The sequence below is a fragment of the Suricata suricatta genome, chromosome 3, assembly GCF_006229205.1.
Source record: "Suricata suricatta isolate VVHF042 chromosome 3, meerkat_22Aug2017_6uvM2_HiC, whole genome shotgun sequence".
Taxonomy (NCBI): Eukaryota; Metazoa; Chordata; class Mammalia; order Carnivora; family Herpestidae; genus Suricata; species Suricata suricatta.
Genome location: NC_043702.1, coordinates 116952622 through 116972076, shown reverse-complemented (window position 1 = coordinate 116972076; position 19455 = coordinate 116952622). Strand labels below are relative to the sequence as shown.

At 48.4% G+C, this 19455-nt stretch overlaps 1 protein-coding gene across 2 annotated transcripts; it reads left to right on the top strand.

Annotated features, from left to right (window-relative positions):
* Positions 1-4195: 4195 nt before the first annotated feature.
* On the top strand, positions 4196-19112 carry CNIH4 (cornichon family AMPA receptor auxiliary protein 4). Of its 2 annotated transcripts, XM_029934927.1 has the most exons (5): positions 4196-4367; positions 7705-7773; positions 11034-11146; positions 15736-15876; positions 18518-19112. In XM_029934927.1, the coding sequence occupies exons 1-5, from the start codon at positions 4299-4301 to the stop codon at positions 18543-18545; spliced, it is 420 nt and encodes a 139-aa protein (XP_029790787.1). In that variant the 5' UTR covers positions 4196-4298; the 3' UTR covers positions 18546-19112. The 2 variants fall into 2 exon arrangements, with proteins under 2 accessions (XP_029790787.1, XP_029790786.1); XM_029934926.1 differs by lacking the exons at positions 4196-4367; positions 7705-7773 and adding an exon at positions 4428-4616.
* Positions 19113-19455: the final 343 nt, after the last annotated feature.

Here is a 19455-nt window from a genome sequence, read left to right as displayed (position 1 = left end):
CACTTAGTAGAATTTTAACTCTTAGAAAACTTAGTCTCCAATTGAGGACTTAGTAACCAACTGAAAGATGCTTATACCAGAACTTTTCTTAGATGGGAATTTTATGAACCAATTAAGTACAAAGCAGCTTTTTAACAGTTTTAAATATCCCCAGTTGTTTTGTCACAAGTCAAAAAGCACAGGCATCTACAGACCTCATCCTATACCAATACACCAATCACTAGTTGTGACTTTTACTTTTTACTACATTCCCTCCCATAGAATTTTCACAGACCAGACCAAAAACAATGACAATAACAACTGGACAAGCAAGAACAGAAGTGGCCACAAAACAGAGGTTTACAGATTTACTAAAGGGCCTACCGTCTCGGTGTGGCCCTGGGGCAGGAAGTCATGACTCCAGGCTTCCACTTAATACGCCAGACAAAAGCACATGTGCATTTAAAATTCAGATGATAAACTAGCTTACCTCCGGAGGTTCTACCAGGTGACTCTCACAGATTACTGGTGCCATTTTCAGGGTGGCAGAAAAAAAAAACAAGAGTGCCTCCCCAGCTCCCAAAACCTAGCTGTCCTGGGGAGTGCCTTTTCCTCTTAATCCCTGAGGCTGGGAGAAGACGATGAGGCATATCACACCCAAGCAGGTGCAGAAACAAAGAATGGGAGGGGAAGCCAGAAATGTTACTGAAGAGCTCCAATACTTCTGGTTTCTCGGGCAGCGGTAACTTTTGCCGCTAGGATCCTAGGAGAAAGAAAAGATTTTAACCAGGGCAGGGAGGTCGAAGGTTCCATCTTCTGGCCATCCAACATTGAAGGTCGGCCATTTGTTCCTGCAAAAAAAGATCTAGGGGTTTGAAGTAGATTGTCTCATGTCCTCGTCAGTCAGAGTCACAATCAAAATTACACTTAGACATACAGCAAATAGATAATTACACTTCACTTTCGTCCCGGTGAGGACTCACACTTTGCCTCCCTCCCGTGGAGGACTTAGACAAACAGATGCACAGAGAGGTATACACAAGAGTCTCCAACAAAAACAAAACCCTATTGCTGCCACCAGCAGGATTTCTAACAGACAGACAGGGGGACCCAGTCTTTTTCCGTCGCCTGTGTGATCTCTGGGGTCCCTGCAAGCGCCTCAGGACTGGAACCCTATCTCAAACCTTAGACAAATGTGAGTGAGTGCCCTACCTACACCTGTATCTCAAACAGATGCCGCACTTGCCACTCATATCTCCATGAATGCGAACAGGTAATGACGCTTGCCCGTGGAATTCAAACACTTTGCCTCCCTCCCGAGGAGGACTTATACAAACAAAGCATACAGAGAAACCTACACACAATGGGGTCACACTTTTACCACACTATAAACAGATGCACAGAGACAGACACAAGTTGGCTCTATGGCTAAGCCAAGGGCACCCAGCTTTCCCTTGCGCCGCCGATGTACGACCTGTTCCAGAGAGCCACCAGAATCCTGGCAAGAGGAGACTTACTTACTCCAGCCTCAGTTTCCCCTTGCCAGCAGGCCGTTTTGACACCAGAGCCACGGAACCTGCCCTCACCTGTGTATACTCTGGAGTCCGTCTGACAAGAGGAGACCTGCCCCAGTCTTCCCCTGTACCTAAGGGGTCACACTGCTGCCACCAGTGGGGACCCCCTGGACCAAGGGAGTCAAACTCCAATTGCCCCCCCTTGGCCCCCTGGGCTTCAATAAATTCCGGAGGCTGGATCCCTCTCCAGACTTTTACACACAATGGGGTTGTTTCAGCCACCCCTCACCAAGGAGGAATTACACAATGGGGTTGTTTCGGCCACCCCTCACCAAGGAGGAATTACACTTTGCTTCGGTCTTTCACGAAGACTTATTCTCTACCTCCCTTCCTCCACAGTGGGTCTGAGACGTCTCTTGGCACCCACGGTCCCGAGCCTTCCACGGCGCGTCTGCCTAGCTCCTTTGGGACCCATGGAGGTCGTTTCAGCCACCTCCTGCCTAGGCCCCGTGCACAAGGGCCCCCACACACGAAGAAACAAACAGACAAACTTAGACACAGACGGACAAGAAAAGGAGTGCACTCACCAGCCGGTGATTAGGCCCAGCGTGTTGGGGTCCCAGGAGCTCTGGCAGGGGATATCCCGGACGAACCCCCATTATGTTATGCCCAGATTTTAATATTGCCCCAAAAACCAGAGATTACCTGGGAGACCGAATCACACATGCAAAAGCAAAGGGCTTTATTACGAATTTAGGCCCGGCCAGCCTAAACTCGGGCTCACAGACTTCAACAACACACTGGATCCACGTGGAGCGAGCCTAAACCGAAAGTCTTGATCTCTCTGTTACACACACACACACCCTTATTGTTTTTGAACCCTGATCAACATCCTTCTCTCAAATTTTGCCACTGCAACCATGTTTTGAATTTTCAAGTAGAATGAGACACAGACTATCTTGATTAGAACTTGCAACTCTAATCTTTGATTCTGGTACCAGATTTTATATTTACTCAGAATTAAACAGCAGATAAAGAATATGGGATAGCCTGTGTCTTCTGCTCCAACTAGAGAGGACTGTGTGATTAAGGACTGTGTGATTTATGTTTTTAACAGAATATGGAATAATTTTAATGAAATCTCTCCTTACAGTATAGCAAACAGTTGGCAAACATTTATTAAACACCAGCTATTTGCAGGATGGAAGATACGGGATAGACAAAAACTAGTAACATCTGTTAACTTTTACTAATCTAAGACATGGCTGGCTGGGAACAAGGAGCAGGTGCTATGATGAGCGCTCTGACAGAGGTGTATGCAAGTTCAGCGGGAGTGTAATCACAGCTGGTCTATAAATAATCTGTTCCCTTTAACCTTGAACAATTGGTGATCCTGTGAATTTATGCCGTGTCCAGGAAGTCCTGTTAGTTTGTGATCATTCTGGTTCCCCTATTCATCCTCTCTCTTCTCAGTAGTCTCCTCTCAGACAAACCTGACCCATTCCATATATATAGTGCACCAAACAGAAGGACGTCTTTAGAATGTAAATTGGACCAAGGTACTTTATACTTAAAACTGTCCTGTGGTTTATTATCATATGCAAATAAAGGTGAAACTTGTGGGAATGGGGGAGGTCCACAAGGCCTGTGTGACCTTTTCCTGCCACCTTTGATTCGAAGTCAAGCCCCCCCGCCCCCCCGCCCCCCGTTCGTTGTAGTGTGGCCACACTGTCCTTTTTTCCTGTTTCTTAAAGACGCCAAGTTTCTATGAGTAATGGGGCCTTTTCGATCCTGATTCGCACCGCCTGAAACATGCTATTGTTCAGATTTCAAATTAAATGTCAGTGGGTCAGCCTGGCTTTCTCTGTTGGTTCAGTCTGCAATGTTTCCCGTCCTCTGCCCTCTTCCAGTTACTTACAACTGCCTGTCAGTGATAGATTTTTGTTGTCGTCCACCTCTCCCACTGTAATGGAAGCTACCAGAACATACGGATTTTCCCTGTCATTGACAGTGTACTCGCAGGGCCCAAAGCTGGCATATACTAGCCGCTCAGAAAATACTGGTAGGGGGATGCCTGGCTGGCAGTGGGTTGAGCATGTGACTCTTGATCCCAAGATCGTGAGTTTAAGCCCCGGCTTGGGTATACAGCCTATTTAAAAATAAAAATAAAACACAACAAAAGTACTGGTTGAACGGATGTATGACTTTGATAGAATTTGCCTTGGAAATAAATGGCCCTTTCCCTGTGACCCCCCGGCCTGCCTCCCTGGTTTCTATGCCTGGGGTCTGAGCAGGTCCCCGCCGGCAGTCAGTGCAGAGTCCGTGAAAACTTAAGTGACCGAGACAACATACCGCGTCTTTGAAACTCTTAACATCTGGGGCGGAGCGAGGCAGAGGCGAGGGCGGTGAGGCCTGCGGACAAAGAGGCATCTGGGAGGCGAGTCTCCAGCGGAGTTGTCGCGGTCGGACTTGTACTCTGCGAGGAGAACGCCTTCCTATGGCCAAGTCGGGTGCCCAGCGGGCGCCAGCGTTCGGTAAAAGCCCGTTGACTAACTCTGGCACGGTTTCCAGACCCGGTCAGGATTAGGGTGGAGTCCCGCCCTCGCCTAGCGGCCGCGTCGGCACTCACAAACTACACTTCCCATCGTGCGTCGGGGCGGTGGCGGCGGACTACAAGTTCCGGCATGTCGCGGCTCCGGGACTAAGCGCCCCAGAGGTCCCGGCGAGGGCCTATCAGGGGCGGACAGGCGGGCGCGCCGGGCGCCTGGGCTGGTTTGACGGAGGGAGTGGCGGCGGCGGCGGAGGATGGAGGCGGTGGTGTTCGTCTTCTCTCTCCTCGACTGCTGCGCGCTTATCTTCCTCTCGGTGTACTTCGTATCCTTGGCTGAGGCGGGCGGAGGCCGGCTGGGACCGGCGCCCGGGGGACGGGGCTGAGGCGGGGCTGGGCAGATGCGCGGGGGCGGCGGGCCATGGCCCAGAACCGGGCGGGAGGCCGACTCCGCTGCCTGCACCCCGCTCCCCCGCCGCCGACGGGCCCTTCCCGTTCCCCACCATTCCTGGGGCGCGCGGGTTGGCGGGCGTCCACTCTGGTTGCCGCGGGGCCTCTGCGGTGGCCGCCCGGGCGTAAGTGCCGGCCGCGCCCGCACTGCTGTCGTCACGAGGTTTTCGGGGCCCCTGCATGAGTGGGGGACCCGCATCCACTCTCAGGGAGCGTCCAGTCAGAGGCCCTTAAGAGTGGGAAGAATCCGTGCGAGGCTTGCTCTTGTCTTTCTTTATTTGGGGGTCACGGGAACTGCTTCCTTTGTAATGTTTTCCTTTTGCTCTTTTTGTTTTATTGTTTATTGAGAGAGCGAGCGGGGTAGGGGCAGAGAGGCAGGGAGAATCCCAAGCAGGCTCCTGGCTGTCAGCTCAGAGCCCTAGAGAGGGCTCTTTCCTACAGCCCGTGAGATCATGACCGGAGCCGCCATCAAGAGTCAGAGCCCCCTTGGGTTGCTTTCCGAGTGAATTAAGCTTTCTTTTTTCCAAAACACCCTGGCTTGAGGATAGGTGTGCGTGGGTTTTCTGTGCGACGTCCAACTTTGTTCAGACAGGCAGCCTGCTCTGGAGGGAGTGGTCACAGTTGCTATGAAGACCCCTTGCTCAGCCAGGGACTCGCTGTGCGCAGCGGTGCACCTGCTTCAGTCTGTTCTCCTGGGTGAGGTGGGAAATGTTTGCTTCCAAGGAAGGGGCGCGCGCGCGCGTGTGTGTGTGTGTGTGTGTGTGTGTGTGTGTGTGTGTGTAGCGGGGACACGCATTCAGCACCCAGCACAGTGCCTGCCCCGTGGCCGCTGTGCTCTGCCTCCTGCTGTCCCCAGTTCAGCTGCAGTTTTTACTTTATCATATAAATTCTAATGAGAACCTCAAGTTGTTTTGATTTTGCTTTAAATATTTTATTTTTTAAAAAGGTTTATTCATTTTTGAGAGAGTATGATCTGAGCACGGGCAGAGAGAGGGGGAGACACAGAATCTGAAACAGGCTCAAGGCTCTGAGCTGTCAGCACAGAGCCCAACACGGGGCTTGAACCCATGAACCGCAAGATCATGACCTGAGCTGCAGCTGGACGTTTAGCCAACTGAGTCACCCAGGCGCCCCTGAAGATTTTATTTTAAGTAATCTCTACATTCAACCGGGGGCTCAAACTCACAACTCCAAGATCAAGAGTCATGGGCTCCACCGACTGAGCCAGCCAGGTGCCTAAGAACTTTCAGTTTTATTAGGCTTGGTGAACTGACTGAAAAACCAGAATTACTGGCCCAAGTTTTGGTGACCTATGTCCGTCTTGTGACATAAAGAACTAGGACTCAGAAATCAAACATGGGTTTCTGGTTTTACAGTGTGGAGAGCTAGGCTTGATGATTTAAAGTAGCCTTGGCTTACAGCAGTTTATGCACAAAGAGAAGTGTTAAGTGGACATTAAGGTATGTGTAGGGTGTGTTTTGCTGGAATTCAGCATGTTACTGTCATTACTGTCGTTTTGGAAGCCTGAACTTCCTACTGGAGTGGGAGGGAGGGAACGGTTGGCGTGGAAATTCTGTAGGAATGGGAGTTTTCCCGGACTTCGAACCCCGAAGAAAGCCTGTGCTGAAGGGGAGGGGTGGGTATTCGGAATCAGACAAGAGCACAGGTGCAGAGACAGGCATGTTTATGGCATTCCTGGGTGATAGGGTCAAGGTGTCTGGAGCGCACAGTTGATATGGGCTGGAGAAAGTCAAGGTTGGAAAGGCTGGATTAGATCAGATTTTGAAAGTTTTGCGTGCGAAGGTGGGGACAGCTTGAGCTTTCATTCTATCCTCAAGGCAGTAGGGAGGCATTGAACGTTCTTGATATTAACAAATGGTGTGTTAGGAAGATGAATCTGCAGAGTGGGTTGGAAAGAGGAAAGACTGAAAGGTAAACTTAGGGAATGGGCCTGCGTGGGTTTGAAATAGGATTCTAACTGTGGCAGGTGGAAGGCCGGGTTAACAGGTGGAGCGAGGAAGAAGTGAGGGGTGGGCGGGTGAAGGCTGCTTGTAGGTGGGTTGTGAACCTGAAGACATAGATGACCCCCTGGGGTTTGAGCTTGTGTCAGCCACAGAAACGGAACCCAGTTGATGTGGAACAATTTGTGGGGATGGTGACGAGTTTGACTTTCCTTGCGTTAAGTTGTTGGGGAACATCCATATGGAAATGTTTAGAATTTAGGTGAGAACACTTACTTTTTCTTGTCTTATTGGACACTTTCAAGTGTTACTGTAGAGAGTATAGCGTAATAAACCTCATGTTTCTGTCGCCCACCGACTGTGACCCTCAGCAGTTTGCTCTGTTCCTTTCAGCTCTGTCCCAGCTATTGGCGGGGAGCATTTGGCAGCAGTTCTCAGGCCTTGTATCACTCATTTGAGGCCTTTTCCTTCTGTGTCTGTCCTCACATTTTTATTTGTGAGTTTATGTTTTGTGCTAAAACCCATTTTTTGCCTATATGTTTACTATGCAGAGTTTGGGCAAGAGAGAACTACTAGGAAAACAAATTGTCTATGAGGAGACATAACCACTGCTCACCTATGACCCCACTATATTGACAGTTTTGTCTCTTGTTTCCTTTTTTCACATCTTGAGTCTTCAAAGACATTTTATGGATCTGTCATAAATAAATACTATTTTTTACTATTGGGAATTCAAGTTTTTCACATTTAAATTGTTTTTATAGGTCTTATTTTCCAATTCTTATGGTCATTTTCACTTCTTAAGGAACTCAGATTGGATGTTCTGGTATTGGTTACTTTAGAATTGAGCATAATAAGATTCTTTGTGAAGATAATTTGTTGAAGGGACATAAATGAGAAAATTGAGTTATCTAATGAGTGACCTTTAAGGAAATAAATTTTTTCAAGGGAACTTTAATTCTGCATTACAGTTGGATTTTTTTTTCTGAAACTTAGATATATAAAAATAAAGTCTCGTAGGGGCACCTGGGTGGCTCAGGTTGTGATCTCACGGTTCGCAAGTTTGAGCCCCACATCAGGCTCTGTGCTGACAGAGCGCCTGCTTCCAATTCTGTCTCTCTGTCTCTGTCTCTGTCTCTCTCTCTGTCCCTCCCTGCTCATGCTTGTGCATGCTCTCTCTGTGTCTCTCAGAAATAATAAAAGATTAAGAAACTTTTTTTAAAGTCTTATAATTCCTTATCTTGATCCTCAGATAATTACATTGTCTGATTTAGAATGTGATTACATTAATGCTAGATCATGTTGCTCAAAATTAAACAAGGTAAGACATTTCTTCACTCATTTTCTGTGTTCCAGGTTGGTATAGATAACCGACATAGGTATGTTTGATTTTGAAGTGCGTGTTGTTTCGTACTCATTGGAATGTCTGTACAGCTACTGAGTTTGGGCAGTATTTTAGATAGTGAAACTATGGAAGACTCCACTTGAAATTTTGTTTCCTTACTCTGCTTCTGCCTTGTCCCTGTGTCAGTCGATACTTTAGGATGAAAAGGCTTGTTATGAGGATAATCTTTTTTGTCTTCTGTGTCGAAACCTGAAACCCATCGTCCCTGCTCGTGACTAAAAAGCTCAGTCTGTGTTTTGTTGCATGAAAGATGACCTTCTTTTCGTGGCTTGCTGAGAAATGGAGTTAATTAGTTGATTTATGTCAAGACCACTTTACCTTTAGTCTGTGCTCAGAACTTTGTGTTGGCAAAGATGCTCTGAACTACAGTTTGTCTGGATACAGAGAAACCAGTTAGTCCTGATTCATTTTACGAGCTGAGCAGACAGAAGACTTTCCGGATTAAAGTTCATGTCACAACTCAGTAAATACTGCGCGTGTTCTCAGCTTCACATAGAAGTTTCTCATCTGTACCTATTTCTGTTTCTCTGGCCCATGAGGGGAAAAAAGTGACAGTTGGGCAATTAACATTTCTAGTAAACTATATTCCTTCTCTTCTTTTTTTCTTTATTTTGAATTTTCCAGAATGTGGTTTAATACAGTGATTGCTCTAAATAAAAGATTTTGTATTTATCTCCCAAACTGCTTTTTAAAAAAATCAAGATTTAATCAATATTCTATTACTTTCAGGTCTCCTCAGTTTTAGAAGAATGGCTATATATTTTACCAACTGGGTTGTATTTTTTTTTAATGATTATTATTTTGAGGGAAAGAGTGTGTGCATGTGTGTAGCGGGGAGGGACAGGGAGAGAGGGAGAGAGAATCCCAGGTAGGGTCCATGCTCAGCACAGAGCCCGACACGGGGTTCCATCTCACGAATCATGAGATCATGACCTGAGCTGAAACCAAAAGTCCCAACTGAGCCACCTGGACGCCCTCCCCTCTTTTTTTCTCTCTTTCAACAACTTTCACGCACTGGATAATTCATCTGCGGGATTATCTGCCTGTTCTTCTTTAAAATTTTTATCCCTTGGGGCGCCAGGGTGGCTCAGTTTGTTAAGTGGCTGACTTTGGCTTGGGTCATGATCTCATGGACCGTGAGTTCAAGCCCTGTGTCGGGCTCTGTGCTGACAACTCAGAACCTGGAGCCTGCTTCAGATTCTGTGTCTCCTCTCTCTCTCTGCCCCTCCCTTGCTCGTGCTCTGTCTCTCTCTCAAAATAAAGACATAAAAAAAATTTAAAATTTTTATCTCTTTGGGTTTTTTGTGCCTTTTTGTTTTAAGGTTCCCTCTGCTTTATCTTCTGATCTACGTACACACCATTTATGGCAAGGTTGTAATTTCTGAGACCTTGTTCCCTTGCTCAGATGGGAGTGTCCTAGCTCTCTGAGAATCTTGATTATAGTAGTTTCGAAATTTCCTTCTGCTTCCTACGTTATTTCGGTTCCCTCCAAGCTCCTTTCCCTATGTGTTTTCTCCTCTCCTGTCAGAGGGCTTTGTCAGTTTCTGGTACACAGGTGTCTGGTCATACTTAGGGAAAAGCACTCACAGACTCCCAGAGGCTCCCCACATGGGCCAGGCTGTGGGCCAACTGGTAGGTACACCGGACTCACTGCGGGGTGATTGGCATCTACCCGGACCCTTGTTGAGCACCGGAAAGGGCCGTGGTTTGTACGTGTCTTTTGTGTGCCCTTCAGTCACTCCACAGGAGCAGGCTGCAGGCTCCCGCCAGGGGCCGTGAGCCCAGTGCTGCCTTTCAGAGAACAGGTTAGGGGTAGCATGCCTGGCTGAGGAGGGAAGACAGTGAAAACACAGGGCTTGGTTGAAAGTAAGTAAAGCAAGCAGAAGAAAGTGAAGTGTCACTTCCTAAGACTTTTGCTTCTGGTTTGGCTATACAGCAAACCAGGGACTGCAGCCCAAGGTAAGAAACCCAGTTTGGAAGCCATCGCTGGGGGCGGAGGGCGTGGCCTGTGGTCGCGGCAGTGGTAACCTGGCTGCGTTTGCTGGGTGCTGGCTTGCGGTGCGGGTGTTTTCACCCCTAGTTTAGAGATGAGCCAATTGTGGCTCCCTGAGGGGGAGCAACCTTTCCTAAGCCTGCGTGGCTAATGGTAGGGGAAAGCAGGGACCCCGCCCCAGGTGTGTTTGACTTCACAGCTTAACCCCTGTAAGCGCTGTGCTCTGTTGGTTACACTTCAGAAACTCCGTGTTACGTTTTTCAAAAGTGTGTTGATTGCAAATTAGGTTTAAGGCCTAGCACATTCCTTCTTTGTTTACTAAACATATCTAAACTCAAAATACAAGAGACCTGGGGCCAGTATGTTTGGATTTATACTGTGTTATTCTGCCACTAAGGAGCTTTGTGATCTGGGGCAAATTACTTAACCTCTCTGAGTTTTGCTTTTTTCATTTCTGCAAGTGGCAGTTTGTGTCTTCGTAAGTGTTACTATCAACTTCCGTGGAAAGGAAAGTCTCACTGTTAGGAGAGGAAGATGACTGGTGAACAGAGGACCTGTGGCCACAGCTGTTGGCACATGAGCAGTAGAGTACTGCGTGGTCCGCAGCGCGCACATAAGGGCCTGGGTGCCATGGGCCAGCAGGCTGGGATTCCCGTATCTGTCGTACTTGTTCAACTTTGCACTGTTACTGTGAGCTGTTAAAGTACCTGTGTGTGTGTGTGTGAGAGAAAGTGAGAGAGAGAGGAAGAAAGGATTTCCCTCAGGGTTCTGGAGATTGGAACATGTTTAAGATTGATACTCTGACTTGCAATACAGTGTATATTTGGATATAAACCACACCAATTAGCATGAAGGGCTTTGGCACAGACCTTGGAATAGCCAGTAAATGATGCTCCATCGTTTCCCCAGTTGTCATTCATACCCACTTAGTGAATGAATCTGGACCTTTGCTGAGGATAAAATGTAATTGTAATTTAAGTGCATTATTTTTAAGTGGTGTGTGACGTGTTTACATGGCATGAGCAGTTACAGCGCTGTGCAATCTGGGTCGTTGGAGTCTAAAAATAAATCTTGGAACATTAGCTTGTAAACTCTCTGCGTATCCATCGATCTAGCTTCAGCTAACACGGACACTCAGGAAGCACGCAGTAGGGCTCGGTAATGCCGTGTTCTTCCCTTGCAGTGGGTCATTCCCGAGCTGATTGGCCACACCATCGTTACCGTGTTGATGCTCATTTCATTGCACTGGTTCATCTTCCTTCTCAACCTGCCCGTTGCCACTTGGAACATATATCGGTGAGTATGATTTGTTTACTAATGCTTCATGCCCTGGTGATTTAAAGGACGATTAAAAAAACTTTTTATGCTTTTTTTTTCTGCAATAAGATACATGCTAGTCATGAAATAAAGGACAGTAGAATGCCACGTGAAGTCAGCATAAATCCCTGTTTACTCCGGTGGACGGGGCAAGTAGCAGTTTGCATGGTCCGGTCTTATAGTCAGAACACAAATTTACATGTGTGCATTTAAAAAATATGTAATATTCAGTTGTGATGTTTAAAGACATATGTGTTTTCCATTAAGAATGGTCAACAAAAGCCAGGGGGCACCTGGGTGGCTCAGTCGGTTAAGCGTCAGACTTGGGCTTAGGTCATGATCTCGCAGTTCATGAGTTCGAGCCCCATGGTGGGCTCTGTGCTGACAGCTCAGAGCTTGGAGCCTGCTTTGGATTCTGTGTCTCCCTCTCTCTCTGCCCCTCCCCTGCTCACACTGTCTCTCTCTCTCAAAAATAAACATTGGCGTGCCTGGGTGGCTCATTCGGTTAAGCATCTGACTTCGGCTCAGGTCATGACCTCACAGTTTGTGGGTTTGAGCCCCGTGTTGGGCTCTGTGCTGACAGCTCAGAGCCTGGAGCCTGCTTCAGATTCTGTGTCTTTCTCTCTCTCTGACCTTCCCCTGCTCACTCTGTCTCTGTCTCTTTCTCTCTCTCAAAAATAAATAAAACATTTTAAAAAATAAAATAAAATAAAAATAAACACATTAAAAAACAAACAACAGTAAATAAATACTAAAAATAAAGTGCAGTTAGAATAAGAAGCAGAGGGTGAGGGGCGCCTGGGTGGCTCAGTCGGTTAAGCCTCCGACTTCGGCTCAGGTCAGATCTCACGTTCGTGGGTTCAAGCCCCGCGTCAGGCTCTGTGCTGACAGCTAGCTCAGAGCCTGGAGTCTGCTTCTGGTTCTGTGTCTCCTTCTCACTCTGCCCCTCCCCCTCTCATGCTCTGTCTCTGTATCCAAATTAAATAAAACATTAAAAAAAAAAATTAAAAGAAGCAGAGAGTGCCACTGGCTCAGAAAAGTGTGAGTCTTAAAGTCTTTAGTTTGAGTCCCGGGTTGGATGCAGAGATTACTTAAATAAATAAGACTTAAAAAAGAAGGACAAAGAAAAGAATAAAGGAAGGTGGAGGAGGTAATAAGGACACACAAGAAGGTAATGGAAGGCCATGAGGGGGAGGAAGCAGATGTGGGGGATGGATTTATAGAGATCATGACACCAGGACCTGAGCCACAGAAGGGATTTTAAATTTGGCCCTCTTTCCCAGAGGGAAACAATTACTTTTTCCTGTAAGTTTCTCTGTGCTCTCGCATGGTCATCCCATAGACCAGCACCCTGACCTGAGCTCTGCTGGAAGACGGGCCCCTGCCCCAGCTGGCGAGGTGCCGACCCGCGCAGACTTGGAGCATGGCTCAGTGTCCCCATGATCCCAACGGGCTGAACAGGAACTGGGGAGGGAGAGCGGGAAAGCTGAGACCAGAGCTCAGTGATCCCCCAGCCCGCACTGTCATTGGTCTACGACAGCACCAGAGGAAGGGAGGCTCCGTGCGGCTTCTGTGCCTGGTGCCAAGTATGGTGGCTTGGTTCTAGCAGGTTTACTGTGGGGGACAGAAAAGTCCATGGATTCTGTTTCCCATAATCACAAGATCATGTAGGTTTATTGCCCTGATAATGACAGTGACAGATTGGCTGTTCACAAATTTACGTGCTACTTAAAAAGGTTATAGAAAAATCAACAGATGGGTCCTTTCCCCTTTTCAGACACCTGCACTTCTTGCTTTTGGGGACGCAGACCTATGTGGAATGGGCTCTGCCCCACAGGACCGAGAGGCAAAATAAGTAACTGAGAAACAAAATAAGCAGCGAGCTTAAGTACGAGGTGGGCTGGGGCGCCTGGGGTGATTGGGAGGCCTCGAGCTGGGACCTTCCCAGGAGGGGGTGTCTGTGTAGAGCCTACAGGAGGGGGAAGGACAAGGGAGCGCTGGGGGGCCTAAGGCCAACACACAGGGCCTGTGCAGGGCCGTCAGGTCGCAGGTGCATAGACGAGGCTATAGCAGCAGCTGGTGTTGCCTCAGATGTGCCACCCAGAACTGTGAGCATCAGGCCGTGGAGCTCACGTGTCCCTGCGAGCGCCAGTGGCAGACGTTCACCCATTGCACGTTCTCTGTTCCAGCTCTTTCTAGTACATTCGTACATGTAAGCAGTCAGCACCAGTCTGGTTTAGAACATGCTCCTCACCCCAAAAGGAAGTCCTGTACACATTAGCAGTCTCCTCTCCCTGCCCCTCCTCTGCCCTCCCCCTCCCCCTTACTTTCTTTCCCCCTCCTCTCTCTCTCCCCTTGCTGCTTCTCCCCTTCCCTCCTTTCCCCTCTTTCTCCCCTTCCCTCTTCTCCTCTCCCCTCCCCTGGCCCTAGGCAGTCACCAGTCTACTTTCTGCCTCTCCTAAGATTTCCTATCCTGTGCAGACTTGTCATACAGGAGACATCAGTATGTGCTCTTTTGTGACTAGTTTGTCACTCGGCACCGTGTTTTCCAGGTCCGTCTATGTGTGGCAGGTACTGTGTTCTTCATACCCTTTAGGTGCTGAATCTTGTTCCAGTGTGTGGACAGACTGCATTTTGTCGCTGCAGTTGATGGGCCTTTCGGTTGTTTCTAGTTTCCAGCTGCTACAAATAATTCCCCTGTGAACATTCCTGTGTGTGTTCTTGTGTGGACATATTTAACTTTTCCCAGGAGTGGATTTGCCGGGTCATGTGATAACTTTACGTTGAACTTTTTCAGGAGCTGCCTGGGGGTTCAGAAGCAGCTGCACCATTTTGCATTCCCAGCAGATGTGCATATGGGTTCCTGTTTCTCCACATCCTCGCCAATACCTGTTGTTGTGTGTCTTTTTTATTTTTATTTAAGTAACATCTACCCCCACAGTCACAACCCCCGGACCAAGAATCGCGTGGCCTTCTGACTGAGCCCTCCAGGTGCCCCTGTATCTTTTCATTTTATCCATCCAGTTGGGTGTGAGGTTTCCCTGGTGCCAGGTGATCCTGGGTACCTTTTAATATGCTTCGTAGCCATTCATACATCTTCTTCGTTCTGTATGCTTTTGAGCAGCTAACCTGATGAAGTAAGTGGTCTTTGGAAAAGTTTTCCTGGGAGCATCATGTGGGCAGGAGTGGCCAGACACAGGGATGGGACCAGAGGGCGGGGTGGGGCTGTGACTGGGGCATGCAGAGGACACCCCCATGTGAGTGCAACTCAGAGGGGAGGGTGAACTGAGTCTGAAGAGGGCCGGGGTAGCCAGGACCTGGCCGGAGAGGGCTCTGAGACAGAGCGGAGAGCGGCATCCGGACCACTTGGACATTAAGAACCATCTGCTCCGCTCTCGGGTTCTTGGGGGTGGCAGGGTTTGGGAGGGTTAAGTTTGCAGAACTCGGGGCATTTGCATTTCACAGATGTCGGTGTGAGAACCATGGGTGGCAGGAAGGGGCCGGCACACACTGGTTAGGGCACGTCCTTGCACATGTGGTCCCGAGGGGTGTTGAAGTAGGTGTACACTCACCAAGTGAGCCGGTTCCTTGGCTGTCAGGGGTCGTGTGCTGTTACACACGCAGTGATGGGGAGGAAGGAGAGGCTGAGAGACCCCCGGTAAACACAGGGCCTTCAGGATTTTTTTTAAAAAGTTGGTGTCCCTGCCGAATCTGGGAAAATCGGGTTGAACTGGTCTGGCGTCAGAACGCGGTGTGGGCTCATGGTGCCCTCTCCCCCCTTGGCTTGTGACTCTGCTCCTGTCCCCACTGTGGCCTCATCTCCACTGCTACACAAAGGACATTTACGATTTGTCAGAATATTATCTCTTAATAATACCGTGCACTTAGCTTGTTTAAGGGTTCTGTAAAGTTAGACATTACGTGCTGGGTGGGTCTGAACTATTTACTGTCTGAAGATGGGTTTTGATTTACCACCATAGCACTTACTCTGCAGCATTTCCCTTCGGTCTTCTCTGAGTTGTGTCTGTAAACCAGGCCCTGTTCACGGACCCTGCGGATGGAGGTGTGTCATCCCGGACCAGCAGGAGTCTCTTCATGGTCTTCTGTGAAATGGGAATAATTGTGTGACACTACACCTCCTCATAGGTGTTCTGGGGGGAAGTGCATTAATTATGTCATAACTTTCTAGATAAATAAGTGACTAAGAACTTGATAAAATTGGTTTGGTTTTAGAGTCCCCTTCACTGTGTCCACTGGAAAATGGCTGTAAGTATGACCAGTTTAGGAGTTTTCTACAGCTGGGCAAAAGGGTCTTGGCATAAAATACCTGTCTCTAGAGTGTTATCGGATTTGTTTGAGGGTAGAAATTAATAACCAAGATTAACAAGCATTGTATCTCTCAGAGGAAAACCACATGGTGGCCCATGGTGTCGTTGTACTAGTCATCCGTGTCTGGTCTGGATTTAAGGCCGCTGTGATTGGTCACTGGGAAAGGCTGGTTGTTGTTGGTTACTTGTTTTGAATATTTATGTTGATGACCGGATTTCTTTCTGTTGTGTGTGCATCAGGTTCATCATGGTGCCGAGTGGTAACATGGGGGTGTTCGACCCGACAGAGATCCACAATCGAGGTCAGCTGAAGTCACACATGAAGGAAGCCATGATCAAGCTCGGTTTCCACTTGCTCTGTTTCTTCATGTATCTTTACAGGTGAGTCCGCGGCCCTCCTGGCGTTTCCCTACACGGGCGCCTCCTTGGGGTCGGGGGCACGTTAGTGTGCTGTGGGTTCTGCGTCGTCTCTGTGGAGCCTCAGGGCAGCCTGTGCAGTTCTCCCAGCCTGACTTTTATGTCATCAGATCAGCGATCTGTCTGACCCACCGTAGGTACTTGGGGTGTTGGTTACCCCGTGGCTGCGGAGGTCGTCTGCATGCCTCACACTGAGCGTTCCCCACCCTCCCCGGTGTCCGGGCCTCACTCCTGGCGCTGAGCAGTGTAGATGCACTCCCAGGGACCGGCCCGCCGCGGCTCTCCCGGGGATGTGGTGCGGACTTAGGTGTGGCACTGCCTCGCTACATGCCAGGTGCCTGTCCCTGTAAAACTGTATCTGCCTTCCGGTCGTAGCGGACCGGGAGTGAGGGGTACCAGCAAAGACTGGCTCTCAGACACGGGAAGCAGAAGCCTCATGCGGTCCTGTCTTAACCTTCCATTGGGTTTCAGAGATACACATGCCACCTTTTCCCTTATCTGTTGCCAGGCCAAGGAATAGAGCAAAGAAGAGAAAAAAAATTCGTGTGTAGGATTTGATTAAATCTTTAGGAGACTAGCAGTCTGGCTTAACCTTTATATGCAAGCTTAATGAAATCATTCCTATTTTTTTCCCCAGGTCAATTTTAATTTTTCACACAGGCATGAGGACTCTTAGGAAGAACTTGTGTTGCGCTAAATTGGTCACTCAGAGGGTTCGGGTAATTAGAAACTGCCTAGAGATGGCAGGTTTTTTCTTTAAGTTTATTTTGAGACAGAGCAAGTGCAAGGAAGGGAGGGGTAGAGAGAATCCCAAGCAGAGTCCATGCTGCCAACACAGAGCCCAATGTGGGGCTTAAGCCCACGAACCATGAGATCCTGATCCTGAGATCAAGAGTCAGATGCTCAGTGGATGGAGTTTTAGCAAATTGCTGTTTTGTCTGAAGCCGTCAGAAGTCCGAGCAGTTGCAGCCTCCGCCCAGAGGCTTCCCGGGACCTGCAGCTGCTCATTACACCCACAGACACTGGATCGAAACTAGTGTCGATGCTTTCCTCTTCGTTGTTGATATTTGCTTTTCTGTTATTTTGTTTTTTAACTTTTGTAATTTATTTTTTAAACATCTGTTTATATTTGAGAGACAGAGTGTGAGCAGAGGGTAGGCAGAGAGAGAGGGAGACACAGAATCTGAAGCAGGGTGCAGGCTCTGGGCTCTGAGCTGTCAGCAGAGAGCCTGATGCAGGGCTTGAACGCATGAACCGTGAGGTTATGACCTGAGCTGAAATTAAGAGTTAGATGCTTAACAGACTGAGCCACCCAGGTGCCCCTTTAATATTTTTAAAAAGTTTACTTATTTTTGAAACTGAGCATGTGAGCAAGGGAGAGGCAGAGAGAAGGGGATGGAGGATCCAGAGTAGGTTCCATGCTAACAGCAGAGCCCGACATGGGACTCGAACTCACGAACCATGAGATCATGACCTGAGCTGAAGTTAGACACTCAACCAACCAAGCCACCAAGACTCTCCCTTATCAGATTTTGAACGCAGGGATTTTACGAAGGTCCTGTCTGGCTTGCCTGTCACATGGCGGACACGCACATCCATCGTTGTTTTTCACTTAGAACGAAAGGGAGAAATGCCCGTCTTCTTTAGATAGCAGTGGGGTCAATGCCATTGATGTTTTGCTTAGGTGCTGGCCTCATTCAGTCTGGAGGCAGCTGTTTACTGCGTGACCGAGGGCTGGTTCTTAACCTGTCTGTGCCTCGGTTTTTTGGTCTGAAAATGGGATGGTATCTAATACCTACCTCACTGAATTGTGATCTGGACTAAACGTGATAACGTGTGTAAAGCACATAGGTTTGTGCTGACTGGCAGTAAACTCTCAGAATCTTCCACAGGGATTAGCTGCTCCCGTTAATCTGTGCTGTGCATGGACTACACTTGGTTTGGTTATTAAATTTGGACAACAAATCACACCTTTAGTGACGTGTAATGGGGTTTCTGTGAAGTTTGGTCATCTAAGCAGGAAAGAAAATGGTGGTAGTTTCGTTGCTGCTGTTAAACTGTGGTGGTTTTAGCCGAGTGGTTACTGGGCGCCTGCGGAGTGCCTAACAGTGTCAGGCCATGCGGGCGGCACCCAGAGCAGCCTGGAACCCCGAGTGGGAGCGGGGGCCTGCCCAGTGCACTGCGGGCTGCGGGCTGCATGCACAAGAGAATGTTCTGTTTGCTTCTCTGTTTGTTCCAAACTGTAGCCCAATGTTGGCTTTAGGTTGTACTCCCCTTCCCAGTTATTTATTTTTTTCTAAGTGAAAAAATTAGGGCTTTGAGAGGCCCTAATTACATCTTTTTTTTTTAAGTTTATTGAGAGACAGAGCAAGCACAAACAGGGGAGGGGTAGAGAGGGAGAGAGAATTCCAAGCAGGCTCTGCACTTTTAGCACGGAGAGCCTGCTTGGGGCTTGTTCTTACAACCGTGACTGAGCCATCCAGGCGCCCTTCGATGTTCTTTTATGCATAAATGATTATCTGTTCCTTGCTGAGCCTCAGAGACATGAGTGTGGATGGACCAGTGCTGAGGAGATGTCACTGACACTGGTCCCTTCTCTCCGCAGTATGATCTTGGCTTTGATAAATGACTGAGGCCGCCGGAGCCGTCTACACCACCCAGTGCAGTTGAGGAGCCAGAGACCATGTGAATCATCCTTAGAATTGTGACCATAACAGTATATTTTTTCCTCTTTGAACTAAATAAAATATTTTTGCTGTATTTTTACCATATAAAGTATTTAAAAAACACAAATTGAGTTTTTGTAGATTTCTGGTTCTCTACTTTAGCCTGAATCCCAACACACGGCTCTCATCGTTTTATGCTGAAGATTGGTATTTGCATGTAGCACGGCCGCCCCAGCCTTGCCTGCCGCAGAGACAGAGGGAAGCCTGTAGGCAGAGCGCAGAGCGATGCTGGCCACCCAGGCAGAGCAGCAAAGTGTTAGCCTTTGGCCTCTACTGTGGCGGCTTCGTATGTTCCGTATGGTTTACAGGTTTATGGGACTGTCCGCTAAAAGTCTTCTCATAAGAATGTTAACAGAAAATGACATTTCAAAAACCTATCTCTTTGAAGAATTTGTGAAATCTTATAAGCCATTTGCCCAGGTACAGTGTAATTGCTGCTTCTAGAAAGGAAAATAAATCAAAAAAGCAAAATTTTATCAAGCATTTTCATTTAAAGCCTCAGCCTCCAAAATCCGCCTCAGACCCACACATGCGCACTGGCTCCAGCCGGTCCCGCTGCATTGGTCTCTTGGGGTCAGTGGTTTGGGGCAGTGATTTGGTACAAGATGCTCATCAGATTAGAGCAGGGATAGCTGGTCGTCGAGTGACCATGGAGCCCATCCCCACTCTGCCTGGGGCCTCATTACTGTGTCAGTGACCACTGTGTGACACGGGAGACCCGGATGAGCCGCTCCTGCAGTTGGTGGGAGCACTGGGGAGCCCTGACCTCTCTGACTCCTCTGGGTGATGTGAGCCGGGCCCTTTCTGTCACTCCTGT